The sequence below is a fragment of the Molossus molossus genome, unplaced genomic scaffold (genome assembly GCF_014108415.1).
Source record: "Molossus molossus isolate mMolMol1 unplaced genomic scaffold, mMolMol1.p scaffold_m16_p_8, whole genome shotgun sequence".
In the NCBI taxonomy this organism is placed as follows: Eukaryota; Metazoa; Chordata; class Mammalia; order Chiroptera; family Molossidae; genus Molossus; species Molossus molossus.
This window is the reverse complement of record NW_023425402.1, coordinates 74,537,021-74,562,123: the sequence shown is the minus strand read 5'-3', so window position 1 is coordinate 74,562,123 and position 25,103 is coordinate 74,537,021. Positions and strand designations below refer to the sequence as shown.

The 25,103-nt window shown below is 37.6% G+C and overlaps 1 protein-coding gene across 1 annotated transcript in view; it reads left to right on the top strand.

Moving 5' to 3' along the window:
- MCM9 (minichromosome maintenance 9 homologous recombination repair factor) overlaps positions 1–25,103 on the top strand; it is an 88,969-nt gene that overhangs the window by 42,082 nt on the left and 21,784 nt on the right. The window contains exon 8 of the mRNA XM_036247932.1: positions 10,870–11,044. Within this exon, the coding sequence (XP_036103825.1) occupies positions 10,870–11,044 (175 nt within the window). The remainder of the gene's footprint in view (positions 1–10,869; positions 11,045–25,103) is intronic.

Sequence of the window (25,103 nt, the reverse complement as noted above, 5' to 3'; positions counted from 1 at the left end):
TTTATTTTTGTAAAATCAGTAATAATTTCCCATCTTTGATGCCTGATTTTACTAATTTGAATATTTTCTCTTTGTGTCTTGGTCAGTCTAAAAGTTTCTCAATTTTTGCTTTCATTCGTTTTCTCAGTTGTTTTTATAGTCTCTATTTCAATAATTTTGGCTCTAATATTTATAATTTCCTTTATTTCACTTGCTTTGGGTTTAGTTTGCCTTTATTTTTTCCAGTGTCTTAAGATGAAAGCATAGGATATTGATTTGAGATGTTTCTTCATTTTATTTTTTATATATTTTTTTTTATTAATTTATTTTTGTTACAGATGTTTCTTCTTTATTCCCCATTGACACCCTCCTCCCTATCGCCCCCACCCCCATCCCAAGCTTTGTTGTCCATGTCCCTTGGTTATGCGTAAATGCATTCTGTGGTTTATCTCCCCCCACCCCACCACCACCTCTTCTGAGGGTTGTCAGTCTGTATTCTACTTCCACATCCCTGGGTCTACCCTGTTCCTCAGACTGTTGTGTTCATTGTATTCCACAAATAAGTGAGATCATGTGATGTTTATCTTTCTCTGCTTAGCTTCTTTTGCTTAGGATAATACTCTCCAGGTCCCTCCATGTCCTCTCAAAAGATAAGAGATCATTCTTTCTTACAGCTGCATAGTACTCCATTGTGTACATGTACCACAGCTTTTTTACCCATTTGTCTACTAATGGACACTTGGGCTGTTTCCAGATCTTAGCTATTATAAATAGTGCTGCTATGAACATGGGGGTACATATATTCTTTCTGATTGGTGTTTCAGGCTTTGTAGGGTATATTCCTACAAGTGGGATCACTGAGTCAAATGGCAGTTCAATTTTTAATTTTTGGAGGTAACACCATAGTGTTTTCCATAGTGGCTCTACCAGTCTGCATTCCCACCAGTGTACTAGAGTCCCCTTTACTCCACACCCTCTCCAACACTTGTTGTTTGATGATTTGTTGATGGCAGCCATTCTGACAGGTGTGAGGTGATACTTCATTGTTGTTTTCATTTGCATCTCTCTGATGATTAGAGATGTTGAGCATTTCTTCATATGTCTCTTGGCCATTTGTATGTCCTGTTTGGAAAGGTGTCTCTTTAGGTCCTCTGCCCATTTTTTAATTGGGTTCTTTGTTTTCCTTTTGTTGAGTTGTATGAGCACTCTATATATATTGGAAATTAACCCCTTATCTGATGTATCATTGGCAATTGTGCTTTCCCATACAGTGGGTTCCCTTTCCAATTTGATGGTTGTATCTTTTGCTGTGCAGAAGCTTTTGAGTTTGATGTAGTTCATTTTCTCCTTTGTTTCTGTTGCCTTAGGTGATGTATCAGTGAAAATTCTGCGGATGATGTCAGAAATGTTGTTGCCTACAATTTCTTCTAGGATTTTTATGGATTCATGAGTCACATTTAAGTCTTTTATCCATTTTGAGTTTATTCTTGTGTATGGTATAAGTTGATGGTCTAGTTTCATTTTTTTGCATGTAGCTGTCCAATTTTCCCAACACCATTTATTAAAGAGGCTGTCTCTACTTCATTGTATGCTCTTGCCACCTTTGTCAATATTAATTGAGCATAATGTCTTGGGATAATTTCTGGGTTCTCTGTTCTGTTCAACTGGTCTATTTGCCTGTTCTTGTGTCAGTACCAGGCTGTTTTGCTTACAGTAGCTTTGTAGTATAACCTGATATCCAGTATTGTGATTCCACCTACTTTGTCATTCTTTATCAAGATTGCTGTGGCTATCCGGGATCTTTTTTGGTTCCATATGAACTTTTGAAGTATTTGTTTAGTTCTGTGAAATATGTCGTTGGTATTTTGATGGGGATTGCATTGAATCTATAAATTGCTTTAGGTAATATGGACATTTTAATGATGTTAATTCTTCCAATCTATGAACAAGGTATGTGCTTCCACTTTTTTATGTCTTCCTCTATTTCTTTTTTCAACGTCCTGTAGTTTTCTGCAAAGAGGTCATTTACTTCTTTGGTTAAGTTTATTCCTAGGTATCTTAATTTTTTTGCCGTGATGATAAATGGAATTGTTTTTCAGTTTCTCCTTCTGTGAGTTCATCATTGGTGTATAAGAATGCCGTCGATTTCTTGACGTTATTTTTGTATTCTGCTACTTTGCCAAATTCATTTATTAAGTCTAGTAGATTTTTGATGTAGTCTTTAGGGTTTTCTGTGTATAGTATCATGTCATGTGTAAATAATGCCAGTTTCACTTTCTCCTTTCCAATTTGGATCTCTCTTATTTTTACTTCATGTCTGATTGCTGTGCCTAAGACTTCCAGTACTGTGTTAAATAAGAGTGGCGAAGGTGGGATTCCCTGTCTTGTTCCTTTTCTTAAGGGAAATGCTTTTAGTTTCTGCCCATTAAGTATGATGTTGGCTGTAGGTCTTTCATATATGGCCTTTATTATGTTGAGATATGATCTCTCTATTCCCACATTGCTGAATGTTTTTATCAGAAATGGATGCTGGATTTTGTCAAAGGCTTTTTCAGCATCTATTGATATGATCATGTGGTTTTTATTCTTCATTTTGTTTATGTAGTGTATCACATTTATTGATTTGCAAATATTGTACCAGCCTTGCATCCCTGGGATGAATCCCACTTGGTCATGGTGAATAATTTTTTTGATGTATTGCTGGATCCGATTTGCTAGTATTTTGTTCAGGATTTTGGCATCTATGTTCATCAGGGATATTGGCCTGTAGTTTTCTTTCTTTGTAGTGTTTTTTTCTGGTTTTGGAATTAGAATTATGCTGGCCTCATAGAACGAGTTTGGAAGCCTTCCTTCTTCTTGAATTTTTTGAAATAGTTTGAGGAGAATGGGTGTTAGTTCTTTTTTGAATGTTTGGTAAAACTCCCCCGTGAAGCCATCCAGGCCTGGGCTTTTGTTTGCTGGGAGAGTCTTGATTACATCTTCAATTTCCTTAGTTGTTATTTGTTCAAGTTTTCTATCTCTTCCCAGTCCAGTTTTGGGAGACTGTGTGTTTCTAGGAATTTGTCCATTTCGCTTAGATTGTCGAATTTATTGCCATAGAATTCTTCATAGTAGTTGTTAACAATCTTTTGTATTTATGTAGTGTCAGTTGTTACTTCTCCTCTTTTATTTCTGACTTTGTGTATTTGGGTTCGCTCTCTTTGTTTCTTGGTGATTCTAGCTAAGGGTCCATCGATCTTGTTTATCTTTCAAAGAACCAGCTCTTTGTTTCATTGATCCTTTGAATTGTTTTTTTTGGTCTCCATGTCATTTATTTCTGCTCTGATCTTTACTATTTCCTTCCTTCTACTTGCTCTGGGATTTTCTTTTTGTTTGCTTTCTAGTTCTTTAAATTGTGAGGTTAGATAGTCTATTTCTTGTTTTTTTGAGGTAGACCTGTTGTAGTGCTATGAACTTCCCTCTCAGAACTGCTTTTGCTTCATCCCATAGATTTTGTGTTGTTGTGTGTTCATTTTCATTGGTCCGGGAAGTTTTTAATTTCTTCCTTGACCTCCTTAGTAACCCATTCATTGTTTAATAACATGCTATTTAGCCTCCATGTGTTCAAATGTCTTTGCATGTTTTTGTTGCAATTGATTTCTAGTTGCATGCCATTGTGATCTGAGAAGATGCTTGATATGATTTCAGTCTTCTTGAACTTGTAGAGACTTAGTTTGTGTCCTAAAATGTGGCCTGTCTTTGAGAATGCCCCATGTACACTTGACAAGAATATGAATTCTGTAGTTTTGGGATGTAATTGTAGATATCTATTAAATCCATTTGGTCTAGTGCTTCATTTAGAGTCTCTGTTTCCTTGCTAATTTTTTGTTGAGAGGATCTATCCAGTTATGTCAATGGAGTGTTGAAGTCCCCTGCTATGATTGTATTCCTGTCGATTTTTTCTTTGAAGTCCTCTAGAAGATTTTTAATATATTTTGGTGCTTCTATATTGGGTGCATATATGTTTACCAAAGTTCTATCTTCCTGGTAGATAGATCCTTTCAATATTATGTAATGTCCTTCTTTGCCTCTAGTTACGACCTTCATTTTGAAATCTGCTTTATCACATATGAGTATTGCGACCCCAGTTTTTTTTTCCTTTCCGTTTGCTTGGAAGATTTTTTTTCCATGTCTTCACTTTCAACCTCTTTGTTGTGCAGTGGATGTCTTGTAAACATCATATATGTGAGTCATGCTTTTTTATCCAATCAGCTACTCTGTGTCTTTTTATCAGAGCTTTCAATCTATTTACATTTAATGTGATTATTGATATGTACTTATTTATTGCCATTTTTGTTTAGTGTGTTTATATTTTTCTTTCTATTTCTTCTACTAATTACAGCAGTCCTTTTAACATTTCTTGCAGTGGTGGTTTGGTGCTAATGTATTCCCTTAACCTTTTTTTGTCTGGGAAGCTCTTTATTTGACCTTCTATTTTGAATGATAGCCTTGCTGGGTAGAGTAGTCTTGGATTCAGATCCTTGTTTTTCATGACCTTAATTACTTCATGCCACTCCCTTTTGGCCTGTAGTGTTTCTGTTGAAAAGTCAGCTGAGAGCCTTATGGGGCTTCCTTTGGTAACCTGTTGCTTATCTCTTGCTGCCTTTAGGATTCTCTCTTTGTCTTTAATTTTCGGCATTTTAATTACTATGTGTCTTGGTGTGGGCCTGTTTGGGTTCTTCTTACTTGGGGCTCTCTGTGCTTCTTGAACTTGAATGCCTTCTTCCTTCACCAAATTAGGGAAGTTTTCTGTCACTATTTCTTCAGATATATTCTCTAAACCTTACTCATTTTCTTCTTCTTCAGGACCTCCTATGATACAAATATTATTACGTTTCCAGTTGTCCCACAGTTCTCTTAAGCTGTCTTCCTGTTTTTTGTTTTTTCCTTTTGGTTTTCTAATTGGTTGGGTTTTTTTCTACCCTGTCGTCTAATTCACTGATCTGATCCTCAGCTTCCTCTAGTCTGCTGTTTAGTCCTTCCAATGTGTTCTTTATTTCTGCTATGTCATTCTTCATTTCTTCTTGGTGGTTTTTCATTTCTAATTGGTTGTTTTTAAGCGTTTCTATATCTTTACTCATGGTGCTGATGTCCTTACTCATGCTGTTGTGGCTCTGAACTTTACCTCTGATAACTTGCTTAACTGCATTTCATTTATCTCATCTTTGATAGAGGTCTCTTGTTCTTTCATTTGGGATTTGTTTATTTGTTTCACCATTTTGGCTATCTCAGTGGATTTTGAAGCCTGCCAAATTTTCCCTGTGGGTGTTGGTGTTCTGCTGTTTGTGGCTCCCTCTACTGGGCTTGGATGAGCATGGGAGGACCCACGTTAAACACCACTGTCAAGTCTTACTTTCCTGGGTCGATTTGCAAGCCCAGGAATGGTTCAGTTATCTTCTAGCTTTTTCCCTTGAGACTATTAGTCTCGGTTACTTGAAGAGTCTTGGTTTCTTAGTTGAATGAAAAACTCCCTCAGGTGTTCTACATAAGAGAATTTCCTGAGGGTGGGGCAGATGCTTGTTGTTAATGAGCCTCAATTTACATTTAATGGCCCACCTGGGTGGAGTTGTTTCTCTGAGGGAGGGGCCGCTGCCTCTCTCCAGAGCCCTGGGAAGGAGTAAGATGGTCATCGTCCTGTGTGGCTTGCAACTCAGCAAAAGCTCTGAGTGTCCTCCAAATCCTGAGTGTCCCCACACAGTTCCAGTCCTGTCTGCCCTCCCTCTGCTGGAGCCCAACGTGAGTACTCGGCTGTGGCTATTTTAGTGCTCTGTCCCAGTCCTCTGTGCTGTGGAGCGGGCTTGGGATTTTAACCCCAAGGGCGCTGCTCACAGCTAACACCACTGCTGTCCGTGGGCTCCCAGGCTGCCTCTCGCGCCTCTGTAGTCCTACCAGGATCGATTCAGTGTCTCTGGTTATATGGTCCTCGCAAGCTGCTTTTCTGTTGCCTTTCTCCAACAATTTGTCTTTATTTTAGTTGTACTTCTAGTTTGGTCCTGGGAGATGGTCTGTGTAGCTTCCATTCACTCTGCCGCCATTTTGGAATCCCTCATCCTGCATTTAGCACCATGGGCTTTCAGTCTCACTCCAAGTGACTGGCAACCACCCACCATCACAGTTCTGTTTCTTCTTTTTAATGTAGGCATTTTATAGCTATGTTACTCTCTAAGCACTACTTTAGCTGCATTTCATAGTTGTGGTACGTTGTATCTTCATTTTCTTTCACCTCAGTGTTTTCTAATTTTTCTTTTGTGCAGCTACCTGTTCATTGCATGAATATATTTTTATACTACCTCTTGAGAAATGAACATTTTATACTACTTAAATACTTAGTGTGAGGAAAAGTTTGCTCCTTTGTAATGTAGCCCACTGACTTTCAAACATCTCAATGTATCCAGTAGTTCCCTATAAAACTCTACATGTTGCCCTGGCTGGTGTGCCTCAGCAGTTGGAGTGTCAGCCCCCTGACCAGAGAGTCCTGGGTTCAGTTCCCGCTAAAGGCATGTACCTCTGTTGAAGTTTGTCCCAAGCCCCGGTTGGGGTCATGGGGGTGGCGACCACTTGATGTGTCTCTCTCACATCGATGTTTCTCTGTCCCTCTCCCTCCCTCTCTCCCACCCCCTCTGTCCGAAGATAAACTCAAAAAAAAAAAAAAAAAAGAAAGAAAGAAAGAAACTCTACATGTTGGCTCTGGCCTGTTTGGCTTAGCAGTTAGAGCGTCGGCCTGTGAACCAATGAGTCTCAGGTTCTATTCCAATGGCACGTACCTCATGTTGCCGTATGTCCCCAGCCCTGGTGGGGGTCCTACGGGAGGCAGCCAGTCGATGTGGCTCTATCACATTGATGTGTCCCTCTCATGTCAATGTTTCTCTGTCTCACACTCATTCCCTCTCCCTCCCTCCCACTCTCTCTGAAGAAAAATGGAAAAATATCCTTGGTTGAGGTTTAAAAAAAAGAAACACAGACTTCCTAATTAAATTAAAAACAAAACAAAACTCTACATGTTGTTCTAGGTTATTTCTTTAGAAGTTGCTCCCAAATTAGTTTAATTCTTCTTCCATGGGATAGTTCTCTAAATATATAAACATTATTTTCTTCTCTCTAAATCTTTGTTTCAGTCGAATTTTACCCCATGCTATAAACTGTTCCTTAAATTTAAGGCATTATTAACTTGTCCTTTATAATCTTTTTACCCCTTTTTTTAAAATTAGTATTTCTTTTTCAAATTTGATGTCTTAAACTATACATGAATACTCTAAAACAGGCCCTAGCCGATTTGGCTCAACGGTTAGAGCATCGGCCTGTGGTCCAGAGAGACCTGAGTTAGGTTCCTGCTAAGGACACATACCTCAGTTGCAGTTTGTCCCCGGCCCTGATTGGGTCATGCAGGTGGCAACCGCTCGATGTGTCCCTTTCACATCAATGTTTTTCTCTCTCTCTCTCTCTCTCTCTCTCTCTCTTCCTTGCTCTCCCTTCCACTCTATCTGAACGAAAAATGGAGAAAGTGTCTTCGGGTGAGGATAAAAAATAAACAACTCTAAAACAGGAGTCAACAACCTGCTTATAAAGGGCCAGATACAAATATTTTAGATTTTGAGAACCATTCAATGTTTGTCACAACTACTAAACTCTGCCATTGTAATGTGAGACTGCCATAGATAATATAAATTATAAGCATGACTATGTTCCAAAAAAACTATTTTTACGAAAACAGGTATCCGAAAAACTATTTTTACGAAAACAGATTTTGCCCATACATCGTGATTTGCTGAGTCCTGCTCTGATGTTATCTAACCAGTGCCAGAACCAAGTGATTGTATCTTCACTTGTGAATACTATTGCATTAATGTATTTTGAAGATTATTTTAAAATATTCTGAGGGGAAGTTGGATATTGTGCTCCTCTGTCGGTAAGTTTTTTCCCCTCTGGCTTCTTTCAAGATTTTTTTCTTCATCTTTGATTTTTCTGAAGTTTAAATGTGATATGCCTAGGTGTAATTTTGTGGTTTGTTGTCTGACCTTAATTTGGAGAATTTCTTAGTCATTATTGCTTCAAACATTGCTTCTGTTCCTTGTTTTCCTTCTGGTATTCCCATTATGTGTATGTTATACCTTTTGTAGTTGTTTTCATAGTTCTTAGATATTTTGTTCTGTTATTTTCCATCTTTTTTCACTATGCTTTTCATTTTTAGAAGTTTCTATTGACTGTCCTTACTCTCAGAGATTTTTCCTTCAGCCATGTCCATTCAACTAATGAATCCATCAAAGGCATTCTTCATTTCTTTTGCAATGTTTTTGATCTCTAAAATTTTTTAAGAATTATTTCTTAGACTTTCCATCTCTCTGCTTACAATATCAGAGAAAGATTGCCAATATTTAATGTGAGAACCTGGTAGAGCTTCTGCAACTAAAACTCACAAAAATGTGGGACGTCCGTGTGTCCCGCCCCCCCCGGTGACTGGGTTCTTCTGGAATTTTTAATTCTCAGAATTGTCCACACTGAGCCTCCAGCAATTTGAGAATTGTGGTTCAGGTTTTCCTATTCCAGTACAGGTTCCCATGGAGGTTTCTGCTCTTTTAAGTTATGATTATCTTTCTCTATGTCTTTCTAATCTGGGGGACAGGGGTTTGCCCTGTGACCTCATTTTTCTGATGGATTTCATTCAATAAACATGAGATATCTCTCAATTTGATTAGGTCATCTTTGATTTCCTTTATCAATGTTTTGTAGCTTTTGCATATAGATCTTACACATCATTTTAAAGATTTAGACCCAGGTAGTTCATATTTTTGGGTGCTATCATAAATGTATTTTATTTATTTATTTATCATTTTTAATACTCACCCGAGGATATTTTTCTGTTTATCATCAGATAGAGTCGAAGGGAAGGGGAGAGAAAGAGGAAAAAAAAAACATCGATGTGAGAGAGACTTATTGACTGGTTGCCTCCTGCATGACCCTGACCAGGGCCGGGGATGAACCACAATCGAGGTGTGTGCCCTTGACCATAATCCAACCCGCGACATATTGGTCCACGGGCCAGCGCTCTAATAACTGCCAAGCCAAACCAACCAGGGCAAATGTATTATTTTGAAATTACAATTTCTAATTTTTTCTAATATATAAAAGTATGATTAATTTTTGTGTGTTGACTTGCAAACTGCAACCTTGCTATACTCACTTATTCTAGCAGTTTTTTTGTAATTTTTAGGATTTTCTATGTAATCATATTGTCTGTAAATATATTAAATTTTTTTTAGTTTTTTTCTTTTCAAAGGAAAGAGTGTTGACAGCAAATCTCCTTGCCTTGTTCTGATCTTGGGTGTAGAAGGGGAATGGGGTTTTAAGCATTCAGTATTTTATCATTAAGTGTTAGCTGAAGGATTTTTCTAAATATCCTTTATCAAATTGAAGAAGTGTCCCCTGTTCCTAGTTATCTGAGTTTTTAAAAAATTTTTTATCATGATGATTGTTGAGTTTTGTCAGGTGTTATTTTTGTGTCTATTAAGGTAGCCATAAGCTTTTTCTTTGTTTGTTGATATGGTGAATTGTATTGATTAATTTTTGAATGTTGAATTAGCCTTGCATTCCTAAAATAAACCTAACTTAGTTATGATCTGTTATCATTTTATGTATTGTTTGATTTGCTTTTTTTTTTTTTTTTTTTTTTGAGGATTTCAGCATCTATGTTTATGAGGGATACTAGTCTGTAGTTTTCTTTTACTATATTTTTATGTGTTTTGAGTGCAGTCTTCATTAAATGTGTTAGGAAGTGTTTCTTATTTGTCTACATTTCTGAAAATTTCTTATAGAATTTGTATTATTTCTTCTGTAAATGTCAGCCTGTGGGTTTCTGTGTTGCAAGGTTTTTAACTACATAGTCAATTTTCAAAGTAGATATAAGATTATGTCAGTTATTTTTCTTTAAGATAAACTTTGACAGTTTATATATTTCAAAGATTTTGACAATTTTAGGACATAGAGTTAATTTTATTTTTGTATTATTAGTTCAGTGTCTATAGGATCTATAGTAGTGTCTCGTTTTTCATTCCTGATATTTGTAACTTTTGTCTTTTTTTCCCTTAATCAGTTTAGCCAGAGATTTATCAATTTTTTTATCAACAATAGTTATTATAAATACTCGTTATGTATCATGTACCTTTTAAAGAGCTTGATTTATATTCTATTTGAATACTCTAGAATCTATAAAATATTTCCATTGTTATCATCTTTTATAGGTGGATAAACTTAGGTCTCGATATATTTTGAGACTCACCTACTATATGGTAGCCAGAATGACAAATCCAGGATTCAAATCCAAGTTTAGGTGATTCCAAGGCTTTGCTTTTGACCACTCTGCTTTATTGACTGGTATAAAGGATGAGTTAGAATCAGATAGGACATATGGAGGGACTCTTCTGTGAGTGGGAGCAAACATTTCATATTCATATTCATCACTGGACTGTAATGTCCACTGTTCTCTGTCTTTGGACCCTTCTCTATAAATGATACATAATACAAAATCTCTTATTGTAAGATCTCTGGAGATCTTTTTGCTCCTTCCAAAAGTTTAGACCACTCAGTGAGGGTACCTACCAAAGAGAGAGAAATTCAAGACTTCTGGTTGCCACAAAATACTCAATAATGTCTATTAGATTTTCAGAACAGGATATTCTGAGACCTAGTAACAACCTGAAATAGTTGTCCTCATGACATCCATTCTTGGTAGAGTACAAATAAAAGCCTTGACTCTATGCCCTTTCCTGCCCTTTAAAATGGAAGTATTTATTTCCCTTCATAGGTATACGATATAGTTTTAAAAATTAAGTCTGACAAAACATGTTTGTTCCTTAGGTCTGACGGTAACTGCTGTAAAAGACTCAGGAGAATGGAATTTGGAGGCTGGGGCATTAGTGCTTGCAGATGCCGGTCTTTGCTGTATCGATGAGTTTAATAGCCTCAAAGAGCATGATAGAACCAGTATCCATGAAGCAATGGAGCAACAGACCATAAGTGTTGCTAAGGCTGGGTAAGAGTTTCTTTGCTTTAAAATCTATTCGAAGCGTGAGATTAGTTTATATATGATTATAGAAAAATGTGAATCGTATTGAACTGTAAGGTATGTTTGGTCTTCTGAGGGACTGTCAGTTATCACCCCTCAAGACACATATTAAGTTTCCCATGGAGGTGAGCTAGGGAAGTAAACATGAGTTGCTGGAAAAAAGAAAGGGAAAACTAAAGTGTAAATGTAAGTTGATTTATTTCATGGAGAGGATTTATGAAGAGTTTTCAATGCAGGCTTCAACCTGTTTTCTCATTCAATTAATTGTGCGTCTACTCTGGGTGTATTATGTTAGGAATTTTGAAAGATTCAAAAAGACAAAACATAATGTCTGCTTTCAGTGATGTTCTCCTTGTATGTCTTTTCCCCCCTAACATATCTTAATGGAAAGTTGATCACAGCATGTGGAAAACTAAATAATAGCATATATTAGCATAAGATGAAGTGCCTGTTGTGACTCAAGGAGGCTCAGGGGTTGAGGTATGTGAATCCTTCGCTACACATGACCAGTGAGAGAGAAAAATAGGCAGGCTCAAGTAGAATTCCAGGCCCTGAGGTGGTTATGGTAAACTTATTTGGCTGCAAAGGCTGAACCCCAAGCAGGCTGCCAGGTCATCCAAGCAAAGAACAGAGGCAGGACTGTCTTAGCCCTAATGCTACTATTATAGGTGTGAGGCCAGCTGGATCAGGCAGATGGGGCTGCCAGCAGTCTTCAATCAGCAGTGGTTATGTGGGAGCCAGGCAGACACTGGTGTGTTATAGATTATATGAGATCTATTTATATACACTCACAGAAAAAGAAAGAGGGAAGCGAGGTAAAGGCAGGCTATAGCCCAGAGGAAAAAGATACAAGAAAAACTAGGCAGAACTATTATCAGATCTAATCATTTTCTTCAATATATATTCACTCAATATGTATTCATCAAGAGCCTGCTATATGCCAGGAAATGTGCTAGACACTGAGAAGTACAAAGATGAATACAACACTGTCCTTGAAGTGTTTACTGTTTTGTTGGGAAAGAGAGACACAAAACCATAAAAGTGATAAGTCCATAATAAAAGTGTTATGAGAGAACATATCTTGGAATAATTAATGCTTTAAAACTACTTACCAGGGGAAATCAGCGATAATAGTTTACTAGTATCTTCAAGGCTATTTTCTGTTCTCATTATGTCTTCATTAAATTAGTACCTTTGCTAGTTGGTAAAATCTGTGGTTTATTTTGATATACTTTTCCCAGATAAAATCTATCTGGGACATTATGAAAGATTCCTAAATAACACTGGCATCAGGGAAAATGGGGACAAATGCTATGAGTGTATTATAGGAAGAGGGAACATTGGCAGTGCTATATGATAGGCTGCAGAATAAATCTTTTTAATTAAAAATATTTTATTAACCACTCCTACTGCCTTTACCTTCTACAAGTGGGAATTAGTATGACTCCTCTGTGCTATTGTAAGTATGTCATAAATTCCAAAAGAAATGTTCTTGTAGATAAACAGTTCACTGATGACACCCACTTATGGAACAGTCTTGTCATAACGAGAACTACTTTATGCACTGGAACAATGATTTTCACACTGTTTATAGTGAAGGACTAGTTCTAATGTTTTTTTCAGTTCATCACACTAATATTTTTATAAAATACAGTAAATTATTTTTAAAATGAAATAAAAAAGCAAAGACGTATAAAATATAAGCCTAAATTCTCCATCTACTTAGGGTGGAGAAAGCAGTAAGAACATGTTTTTTATTTTTAATTTTTTTATTTTATTGATTCTAGAGAGAGACGAAGGGAGAGAGAGATAGAAATATCCATGAGAGGGAACATCGATTGGCCACCTCCTGCGTGACCCCCACTGGGGATCGGGCCCACGACCTGGCCATGTGCCCTGACTGGGAATTGAACTGGCGACCTCTTGGTGCATAGGTAGACACTCAACCACAGAGCCACACTGGCCAGGCAGAACATGTTAACCCATTCTAACAAGACAGATCCAGCTAGCCCACAAAAGTCATAGCTTGTCTTTAACTTATTAGAGAGCTGAGTTTATAAGGAGATTAAGGGAACATAATTCCAAAGTGTGACAGGCCCCTCCAAGGAGAGATGAGGCACACAGACTGTCACCTTTGACAGCTTATGAGAGGAAGAGGTGGCTTCCATAGAAGCAAATAAGGATAAATAACTAAAATGTACTTTAAATTCCTACAAGTATAGGCTAGCATATCAGTTTAGAATAACTGGGAGCTCCAAACTCAGAGGTATTTCTCATTTTCAAGCCCTTCTCCACAGGTTTCCACCAGATGCTCACAAGAAAAATTGGGCAGGGCAGAAGACCAGAGACACAGAGCTCTCCCCTGGCCCCTCCTCAGGGGAATAAGCATGAAACCCTGCTGCTTCCCCAGAGCTTCTGGGGGAAAGTTAGAAGCAAAAGCCATCTTCCCTTGAGGGAAGGGCAGAAAACGCTCTTGGTTCCTAATTTCTTAATAATACAAAGCAGAGGCCTGTACCATTGGGAAAGGGACAAAAGACCCCTCCTGCCCAAGAACGACTGCAAATGCATGGCGGGGTTCAGCTGCCACAGTAGGGACGGAAAGGCTTAAAACTCTCCAGCCTATTCCTTTTAAGAACAGGCACACAGTCCTGGCCGGTTTGGCTCAGCAGTTGGAGTGTCGGCCTGCAGACCAGAAAGTTCCAGGTTTGGTTCCCGCTAGGGGCATGTACCGGGGAAAAAAAAAAAATTGTATACACATACACACACACACACACACACACACACACGTATGTATGTATGTATGTATGTAAAAAAAGAACAGGCACACAGACCTTGCCTAAGACCAGGAGACCAGGAATACTCTGGCCCCAAAATAAGCCTAACCCTGAGTAGCAAGGAACAGTCTACTGCTGGAGAAAGTACATGAGTGTGGAAAGAGACGCCTCTTTGGTGCTGGTATGCAGTGTCTGCTGAAAGCTGAAGGTGAGCAGAAACACTGAGAATAATCTTGCAGCACTTCACTACAATTCCATACTAAGCACAAGGTAATGACAGCTCAACCTGAAAGAATTTGCAGTCTGGTGCACTGAAAGTAAAGATGATAACAGTGCCAATGCCCAGATCAGTAATCATAGCCTTATACTATATACGAAGTGGTTTAAAATTATTTGAAGGTAGATGTAAACTCTAGAACCACCACTATAAAATAAAAGAAGCATAACCAATAAGCCAGTTGTAGAGATAAAATGGAGTCATAACAAGTAAACCAAAAGAAGGCAGGAAAAACAGACAAAGAGAACAATGAATAGATTGGACAAATAGAACACAGGTAGCAAAAGGATAGGTTCAAATTCAGCTATATCAGTAACTATATTAATAGTAAATCATTTAAACAAAAGGCAGAGATTATCAGATTGGATAAAAAGCAAGACCAAACTAAATTCTGCGCTCAAGAAATTGACTTTAAATTCTAACACATAGGTAAGTTAAAAGTAAAAGAATGGGGCCCTGGCCAGTTTGGCTCAGCGGTTAGAGCGTCGGCCTGTGGTCTGGAGAGACCCGGGTTCGGTTCCCGCTAAGGGCATGTACCTCAGGTGCAGTTTTTCCCTGGTCCGGGTTGGTCATGTGGATGGCAGCCACTCGATGTGTCTCTTTCACATCGATGTTTCTCTCTCTCTCTCTCTCTCTCTCTCTCTCTTCCTCTTTCTCCCTCCCACTCTATTTGTACAAAAAATGGAAAAATGTCCTTGGGTGAGGATAAAAAAAAAAGTAAAAGAATGGGGAAAAGTATTTCACGGAAACCAAAACACCTGACCGAGACATTATAGGAAAATAAAACTATAGACCAATATTCCCGATGAGTATAGATGCAAAAATTATCTGTCCTTTAGTAAACAAAATCCAGCATTATATAAAAAGGATGAATTATACATTATAACTAAGGGGGACTTATGTCAGGAATGCAAAATTGCTGTGACATTGAAATCAATCATTGTAATTCACAATAGGAAAGAATAAGAAAGAAAAACCTATCACCCCAATAAATGCCGAAAAAGTGCAGTTTGACAGAATTGTACTTAATTGGAAAAAATTAAATACCCACTCATTGATAAAAAAAATTCTCTGCAAACCAGAAGAGAAATCCTCTATCTGTTTAAATGCTTATAAGAAATATTTCATACTTAATGGTGAAAGATTGAATGTTTTCCACTAAAGATTGGAAAGTCAAGGATGTCCAGTCTTTCTCCTTCTGGTCAGTATTGTAATGCAAGTCCTAATCAGTTAGTAAGGCATAAAAAAAGGAGAAAAAGGAGGGAGGGAGAAAATACATCAAATTGGAAAGAAGTTAAAATAGTTTATATTTTATATGACATGATCATCTACGTAGAAAATGAGGAAGAATAAAAAAGACACTAGGATTCAAGGTCAATTTATAAAAATTTATTGTATTTCTATATGCTAGCAATGAACAATTGTAAACTGAAGGAAAATACACTACTTTATGTAATACCAGGCAAAAACATGAAATGTTTAGGGGATAAATCTACCAAAATACATTATAGATTTTTACAGTAAAAACTGTAGACCATTGATGACAAAGTAAAGAGGACCTAATAAATGGAGAGATAGACTGAGTTTCAATGATCAGAAGACTTAAAATTGTTAAGATATACATTCTCCCCAAAGTAATCTGTAGAATCCATGCAATTTCAACTAAAATCCCAACAAGCTTTTTTTGAAGAAAAAACTGACTATAAATAGGAGTAGCAAAATAAAGTTCAAATCCCTCCCGCTCTATCTGATGATAAATGCAAAAACAAACACACACAAAAAATGTTGAGTTTTATTTTATTTTTACCCAAGGACATTTTTGCATTCATCTTCAGATAGAGCGAGAGGGAGAGAAGGAGAAAGAAAGAGAGAGAGAGAGACATCGATGTGAGAAAGACACATCGACTGGCTGCCACCCACTGGACCCCAACTGGGACCGGGGACAAACTACAACCGAAGTACACACTCTTAGTGGGAACCAAACCCAGGTCTCTCTGGACTGCTGGCCAACATTCTAACCGCTGAGCCAAACCGGCCAAGGCAGTTGAATTTTACTGTATGTAAATTATACCACAATAATCCTTAATTTAAAAAATATATGAACTCATATATTTTATTTTTAGATTCAACAAACATGAAATCAATTTGTCAGATTACTGTTGTGTCAAATGGCTATTGAAGTTTCTGAACACTTATTCTTTCTTTGCTCATCTCTTCCCTGACTATTAACAGCATATGACAGGTACAAGTTCACAGCCCACGCTGTGAGCCCTGAGGGTGAGTTGTATAGTGAGACACCACATAGGGATAGATGGTAAAGGTTGGAAAGGCATACCAATTCCAGGAAAACCAATACATTTATTATGAGTAAAACCCTTTTTTGAATTGCAGTGACATCTTCCAAAGGAAATAGTTTATTTAGAGAATAATTTTCAGATCGGATTTTGTTTGATGGGAAAGAAGAGAACTTTTACAGCTAGGAGATAGATTTGAACTTTATTTTGCTACTCCTATTCATAGTCAGTTTTTCATTGTTTCTCCTTTAAACCATCTGTCAAAAGTATAATACGTATTGAAAGGAGTTTTGCCTTAGAAGCACTTTGAGTGCTTTGATGTAATGAACTTTTCTCTAGGGCTTCTTTTCAGACCATTGCACTATGGTAGGCTTATGTTAAATATTTATATGACTGTGTTTTCAAGATAAAATTCTTCAAGTGTTTCTTTTTTGTCTTGGCTACTATCCAGAGTTTAATGCCTCTTTGAACTATGCCATGGATCATGGCCAGTATTTTAGCCTTCCAACTACTCCATGACCCTTCCCAAGAGTATCACCTCTATTCCAGAAACTTTCAGGATCCCTTTGTTCCCCAGTAGTTACTGCTTTGGTTCACAAGGTCTCCAAGCTGTTCTTGATATTCCCCTACTCCATGTGGGACTCTCCCTTTTAGGGGTGATTTTATCCGTGTTTTACTATCATGAGGACCCCTTTTCTCTCTCTTCCTTTTCACTTAGTCTCCACTGATCTTTGCATTCCCATATGGGCTCTAGATTAGTTTTGCTGGTTTCTAATGTCTGTTTCTCTATTTGAATGTAAATCGAACATTGTAGTATTCTCTCTTTCTTAGTTATTTTTTAGTTTGTTTTATGGGTTAATTTGCTTTTGTTGTTTATCTTTAAGGTCTCTGGAGGAAATGTTGAGTGATTTGGATGTAATCAGCTGCCATAATTCTTATGGAAACCTAGAAATAAAAAATTTTTTAAAGGTTATTCTTTCTTTTTTTTTTTATCCTCACCTGAGGATATTTTTGCATTTATCTCCAGATAAAGCGGGAGGGAGCAAGAAAGAGAGAGAAACATCAATGTGAGAGAGAGACATCAAGTGGTTGCCACCCACATGACCAACTGGGGCCATGCCCTTAGTAGGAACCAAACCTGGGACTCTCTGGTCCTTGGGCCGACGCTCTAACCGCTGAGCCAAACCTGCCAAGGCAAGGTTATTCTCTCTTATTGTTTAACTCATAATGCCAACTTTTGCTGGATATTTTAAAAACATTACCCATATTTTTTTTGAGCCACTTATAGAAAAATAATAATTGGAGAAATAGTTATCTACAGTTATTTCAAAGGACCTCAGATATGGAAATGGAATTAGACTTATTCTGTGTCCTTTAGAATCAATGGTTCAGTGAAGCATAGTTAGAATTAGTACAAAGAAGACTTTTTAGCAGAGATCAAGTAAGCTGCCTGTAGGGTTGCAGAGATCTTAAAGTTTAGAATAGAACAATTTTATATAAGGAATTAACATCTAATGAGGAAATGCATAACCTTTAAGGTGCCACCTATGAGATGCTGTAATGTATGGGCTTGCCCACAAGCTCAGCTATGATAAACAAATTCAGCTACTGGCTGGTTCATTGCAGAATATGTACATATGTGAATACAGTTTCACATTATATCATTAATTATTGAACATAATCTATGCTATATATGGAGCAAATTCAGGAAACTGCATCAAGAGCTCCACCTTTTACAAATGACCACAAGGTCTAAACAGTGTGGCTCAGTGGATTGAATGTCATGCCATGGACTGAGAGGTCCCAGGTCGATTCCCAGTCAGGGTACATGCCCAAGTTGTGTGCTTTATCACCAGTATGAGGCATACAGGAGGCAGCCAATCGATGTTTCTCATGTTGCTATTTCTCTTTCTCCCTTCCTTTTTCTCTAAAAACTCAATAAAAACATATTTTTAAAAAGTAATAATAATAAAATAAAAATGACCACAGGACGCCCAGGCTGGTTTTGCTCAGTGGTTAGAGTGTCAGCCCACAGACTTAAGGGTCACGGGTTTGATTCCTGGTCAAGAGCATGTGCCTGGGTTGCAGGTTTGCTCCCTGGTCTGGGCATGTGTGAGAGGCAACCAGTCAGTGTGTGTCTCTCACTTTGATGTTTTTCTCTCTCTTCCCCCTCTCCGGAGCTCCATTCCTTCAACTCTCAAAAAAAATAATAAATGGAAAAAATCCTCCAGTGATAATTAACAAAACAGCAACAACAAAAAACAACACAGAATGCATTTGGTGTTAAAAGAATTATCATAGTACAAAGATAGACAGTATGTTAGGACACAAAGTCTTTACAACTTCAAGAAGATTGAAATTATATGAAGCATCTTTTGTACCACAATGATATGGAACTAGAAATCAGTTACAGTAAAAACACTCAAAAATATTAAAACACACGGAGGCTAAAAAGCATGTTATTAAACAATGAATGGGTTACAACTAGATTGAGGAAGAAATCAAAAACTTCCTGGAAACATGAAAATGAACACACAACAACACAAAAATCTATGGGACACAACAAAAGTAATCCTGAGAGGGAAGTTCATAGTGTTACAGTCCAACTCAAGAAATAAGAAAAATTTGTAATTAACTATCTAACCCTGTAACTAGAAGAATTAGAAAAAGAACAAAACATCCAGAGTAAGTAGAAGGAAGGAAATATAAAGATCAGAGTGGAAATAAAACACATAGAGACTAACAGTGTATATCAGTGAAACCAGGAGCTGATTTAAAAAAAAAAATAAACAAGATTGGTGAACCCCTAGTCAGACTCATCAAAAAATAAAGAGAGGGAACTGAAATAAAATCAGAAATGAAAGAGGTGAAGTAACGACCGGCAACACTGAAATACAAAGAATTGTGAGAAAATACTATGAACAATTATATGTCAACAAATAGGATAACCTAAGTGAAATGGACAAATTTCTAGAATTATACAGGCTTCCAGAACTCAACCAGAAAGAGTCGGAAAACCAGAGCAATTAAGGAAATGAAGTAGCAATCAATAAATTCCCAGTAAACAAAAGCCCTAATTTGGATGCTTCACAGGCAAGTTCTACCAAACATTCAAAGAACTAATACCTGTTCTCAAACTTTTCCAAAAAAATTCAAGAGGAAGGAAGACTTCTAAGCTCTTTTTATGAGGCCAGCATAATCTTAATTTCAAAACCATATAAAGACACTAAAAAGAAAAATACAGCCCAATATTCCTGATGAATATAGATGCCAAAATCCTCAACAAAATATTAACAAATCAGATCCAGCAATACATTAAAACATTATTCACCATGAACTAGTTTTCCCAGGGATGAAAGGCTGGTACAGTATTGCAAATCAATAACTGTGATACACCACATAAACAAAAGAAAAGATAAAAATTATGATCATATCAATAGATGCTGAAAAAGCATTTGACAAAATCCAGTACCCATTTTTGATAAGAACTCACAGCAAAGTGAAAATAGAGGGATCATACTTCAACATAATAAAGGCCATACTGTATATGACAAACCTACAGCTAACATCATACTCAATGGGCAAAAATTAAAAGTATTTCCCTTAAGAACAGGAACAAGACAAGGATGTCCACTTTCACCACTCTTGTTCAAAATAGTACTAGAAGTCTTAGCCACAGCAATCAGACAAGAAGAAAAAATAAAAAGCATCCAAATTGGAAAGGAGGAAGTGAAACTCATTATTTGCAGATGACATGATATTATACATAGAAAACCATAAAGACCACCAAAAAACTGCTAGATTTAATATATGAATTTGGCAAAGTATCAGGATACAAACAAAATTAACATCCAGAAATTGATGGTATTTTTATACACTAATAATGAAAACTCAGAAAGAGAAACTAAAATGATCTCATTGCAACAAAAACTTAAGATACCTAGGAATAAACTTAACAAAGGAGGTAAAATTACAGAAAACTACAGGACACTGAAAAAAAAAAAAAAAGGGAAAGAAATGAAATAGAGCCCTGACAGGTTCAGCTCAGCAGTTAGAACACTGGCCTGCGGACCAAAGGGTCACAGGTTCGATTTTCAGTCAAGGGTACATGCCTGGGTTGCAGGTTCAATCCCTAGCCCCATTCAGGGTTGTGCGAGAGGCAATCAATTGATGTGTCTCTCTCACATCAATGTTTCTCTCTTTCTCTCTCTCTCTCCCACTCTCCCTCTTCCACCCTTCCACTCTATCTAGATAATCAATGGAGAAATATCCTTGGGTGAGGATGAGTAACAACAACAAAAAGGAAATAGAGGAAGATATAAAAAAGTGGAAACATATACCATGTTAATGGATTGGAAGAATCAACATCATTAAAATGGCCATACTACCCAAAGAACTCTATAGATTCAATGCAGTCCCTGTTAAAATATCAAATGCATATTTCACAGATCTAGAACAAAAACTTCAGAAGTTTATATGGAACCAGAAAGACCCCAAATAGCCAGAGCAATCTTGAAAAAGAAGAACAAAGTAGTAGGGATCACAATACCAGATATCAGGTCATAGTACAAAGCCATTGTAATCATAACAGCCTGATACTGGCACAAGAACAGGCATATAGATCAATGGAATGGAACAGAGAACCCAGAAATGGACCTAAGACATTATGCTCAATTAATATTTGACAAAGGAGGCAAAAGCATACAATGGAATAAAGATAGTCTCTTCAATTAGTGTTGGGAAAATTGGTCAGGTACATACACAGAAATGAATCTAGACCACCAACTTATACCATATACAAGAATAAACTCAAAATGCATAAAAGACTTAAATATAAGTTGTGAAACCATAAAGTTCCTAGAAAAAAATGTAGGCAGCAAAATCTCAGACATCACACAAAGCACAATTTTCACTGATACATTGGCCAGGGCAAGAGAAACAAAGGAAGAAAATTAGTAAATGGGACTACTAAAAAGCTTCTGCACAGCAAAAGAAACCAGCATCAAAATGAAAAGAGAACCCACTGTATGGGAGAACATATTTGCCAAAGATATATCAGACAAAGGGTTAATTTCCAATTTATATAAAGTATACTACAACTCAACAAAAGGAAGACACACAATTCAATTTAAAAAATGAGTAGAGGACCTGAATAGACATTTCTCCAAAGAGGACATACAAATGGCCAAGAGGCATATGAAAAAAATGCTCAACATCACTAATCATCAGAGCGATCCAAATTTAAATGACTAAGAGGTATCACCTCACACCTGTCAAAATAGCTGCCATCCGCAAATCAACAAGTGCTGTCAAGGATGTGGAGAAAAGGGGACTCTAGTACACTAGTACATCAGTACAATGCAGACTGGTGCAGCTACTATGGAAACAATATGGAGTTTCCTCAAAAAATTAAAAATGGAACTGTCATTTGACCCAGTGACCCCACTTCTAGGAATATATCCTAAGACGCCTGAAACACCAAGCAGAAAGAGTATATGCACCCCTGGATTCATAGCAGCATTACTTAAAATAGCTAAGATCTGGAAACAGCCAAAGTGTCCATCAGTAAATGACTGGATAAAAAAGTTGTGGTACAGCCCTGGCCAGTTTGGCTCAGCGGTTAGAGCGTCAGCCTGCGGTCCGGAGAGACCCGGGTTCGGTTCCTGCTAAGGGCACATACTTCGGTTGCAGTTTGTCCCCAGCCCTGGTTGGTCGTGTGGGTAGCAGCCACTCAATGTGTCCCTTCACGTCGATGTTTCTCACTCTCTCTCCCTTCCTCTCTCACCCTCCCACTCTATCTGTACAAAAAATGGAAAAAATATCCTCGGGTGAGCATTAAAAAAAAAAAAAAGTTGTGGTACATATACACAATGGAATATTATGCAGCTGTAAGAAAGAAATCTCTCTCATCCTTTGAGACAGTATGGAGGGACCCGGAGAGTATTATGCTAAGTGAAATAAGCCAGTCAGAGAAAGACAAGTATCACATAATCTCACTTATATGTGCAATCTAATGAACAAAATAGATCCAGAGACATGGAAGTAGAGAATAGACTGACAAACCTCAGAGGGAAGGGAGGTTGGCAGGGGGGGAGGAGAGGGACCAAAGAATTTATATTCAGATACGCTTAACCAATGGACACAGACAACAGTGTGGTGAAGGCAGGGGTGGATGGGAGCAAGAAGGAGGGTGTCAGTGGGGGAAAAAAGGAGGACGTCTGTAATACTTTCAACAATAAAGATAAATTTAAAAAATATAAATTTGTTGAATACTTAAAAAAAAGAATTATCCTAAGCATTAAGAGAAAGGGTTTCCAGAGCTAGTCTGACTGGATTGAGGTTCCAGTTCTACTACCTACTAGCTAGGCAGACTGGACTTCTCTGTGCCTTGTTTCCTCATTGGTAAGATGGTGAGAAGTATTGTTTCATAGGACTGTTGTAAAAATTCAATGAGTTAATTCATGTAAAGTTCTTAGCATAGAAGCTGGTATATAATGAGTGTTATTTAAGTGTAACTGTTATAGGTCTTCAGTTCCTATCAGAAACCCTTGCAGCCAAATGCATGTTGGAGTTTAGATTTTTTGTTCTTATTTTAAGGAGGTAATACAGTGCATCTGCTATATATTGTGAAATCTGCAGTGTCTGAGACAGCACCCTGTAATCAAACACTTTAATTCTTTTGTGGTGATACTTCTGAAACTTCATACTAAGTGGGATAAAGATTCGCATCAATTTAGGTCAGATTTTGCTGCCAAATTAACTATGAAAAACTTGCTTTTCCCAGATTTTGGATTTTGAAATTGTGGTAAATGAATATGGACAATTATTGTCATCATCAGGCTTCTGCATCTGTCTAGGAACCTTGAACAATCAGCCAAACTTGTTTCTGCTCCAGGATGAAATATTGGAATGCTGCAGAGTGGATAATAATTGTAAAGGTCTTTTAAAGTTATAAGACTAGTTCAAGTTACCTAAAGTAGACCTCAAGGCCAGCCTGCCAGGGTCATGGGATTAGCAAATGCAGTATCTTGATGGTTGGCACATAATTTTGGGGGTGGGAGTTTGTTCAAAGCTGTATTGCCTCATTGCTACTTTAGCATCAGGAGTGTGTTCTCTTCAAACCTGCTCTCCCATTGTTGTGACTTGGATGCTTTGTCTGTCACTGATGTGTGTGTGTGTGTGTGTCTTTTAAACTTGGTCAGCTCTCATTAGTAGTTCAGCTCTCGGTTTGTGTCCATGTAAAATAGCCTCAAAAGAGGCCCAGTTAGATACTATCATCTCTATCGGAAGATTTGTTCAAGACCAGCTCAGAGGCCTCTGGCCAATTTATGGATAACTCTCTAAGAGTCAGGTTTCAATCTTGGGTCTAGTCTACTGTTCCTGTCTGGTAGTTTACATAGAGGGATTGTGGGGTTCTGTGCATGGTGGACATTCCAGTGGTTGGTCTGTCCAGGACTGTAATGAATCACTTAAGGAATATACCAAAGAACAAGTCATACAGTAATTGTCTATGCTGGTAGATTAGTCAGTGCTGAAAAACAATAGTTTAGACAAACAGAATAGCCTGGCAAATTGACCTAAGTAGAAGGTCACTCTTTATGAGAAAAATCTTGAGCTCAGTGGGTTTCAAAGAGACAGGCCACAAGGTTGGCAGAGTTTTTATTGATTTATGTATGTATGTATGTATGTATTTTTTAAATCCTCACTGAGGATATTTTTCTATTTATCTTCAGATAGAGTGGGCGGGAGAGAAAGGGAGAGAGAGAGAGAACATGGACGTGAGAGGGACACATCAACTCGTTGCCTCCCACACGACCCCAACCAGGGCCAGCGATGAACCGCAACCAAGGTACGTGCCCTTGACTGGAATCAAACCCGCTACTCTGGTCCGCGGGCTGATGCTCTATTGCTGAGCCAAACCAGCCAGGGCTTGGCAGGGTTTTAAAGAAGTAAGAACTCAGTCACATATGCCTAGTGGCTTGGTTCAACTATGTAGTAATTTTTACAATTTCTCCCTAGATCACTGTTACCACCAATTATGTGACCTTTTTCCTTCCTTTTAAGTTGTCTTTTAAAATTTTTATTTTTTAACTTTTATTTTGACATAGTATTGCTTACAGAAAAGTGCAAGAATAGTACATGTAGTTTTTGCTCTTGAGCCAGCAGTTAAGTGTGCCCTCAATCAATAGTTACATCTGATCTGCTTGGTGGTGGGAACCAATGAAAATATTCTTCAAGTTCCACGTTAGCTCATGTCTTCATTCTTTATAGCACTTACTCTGTGTGTCACTACAACTGAAGAAGCATTGGACCTACCTCTCAGTAGTAGCTCATCTAATTTTTTGGCTAACAGCTTTCAGAATGTTAAATTCATTTTTCCTAATTAGAAGGCTTTTAATCTTTCTGATTGCAAAGTATTCAGTTAATTCCCAAATGCAGAACTCTTGAGAAAATGTCTCTCAAGTCATAAAGCATATCAGGATGTTAATCAGCAGCAAGTTAGAAGGATTAAGTGTGGAAAAGGAACACATCATGTGTTCTGCCAAAATAAAGACTCAGAATTTTGCTTTTAAACACCTCACCTACTCCTCACTCCCCAGTTAAAGACTTTCTTTGACCAGCAATATGAAGGCTTTTGTGCCCTAAAATGGGAGCTTTCATTGAGCCATCATTCTCTAGGA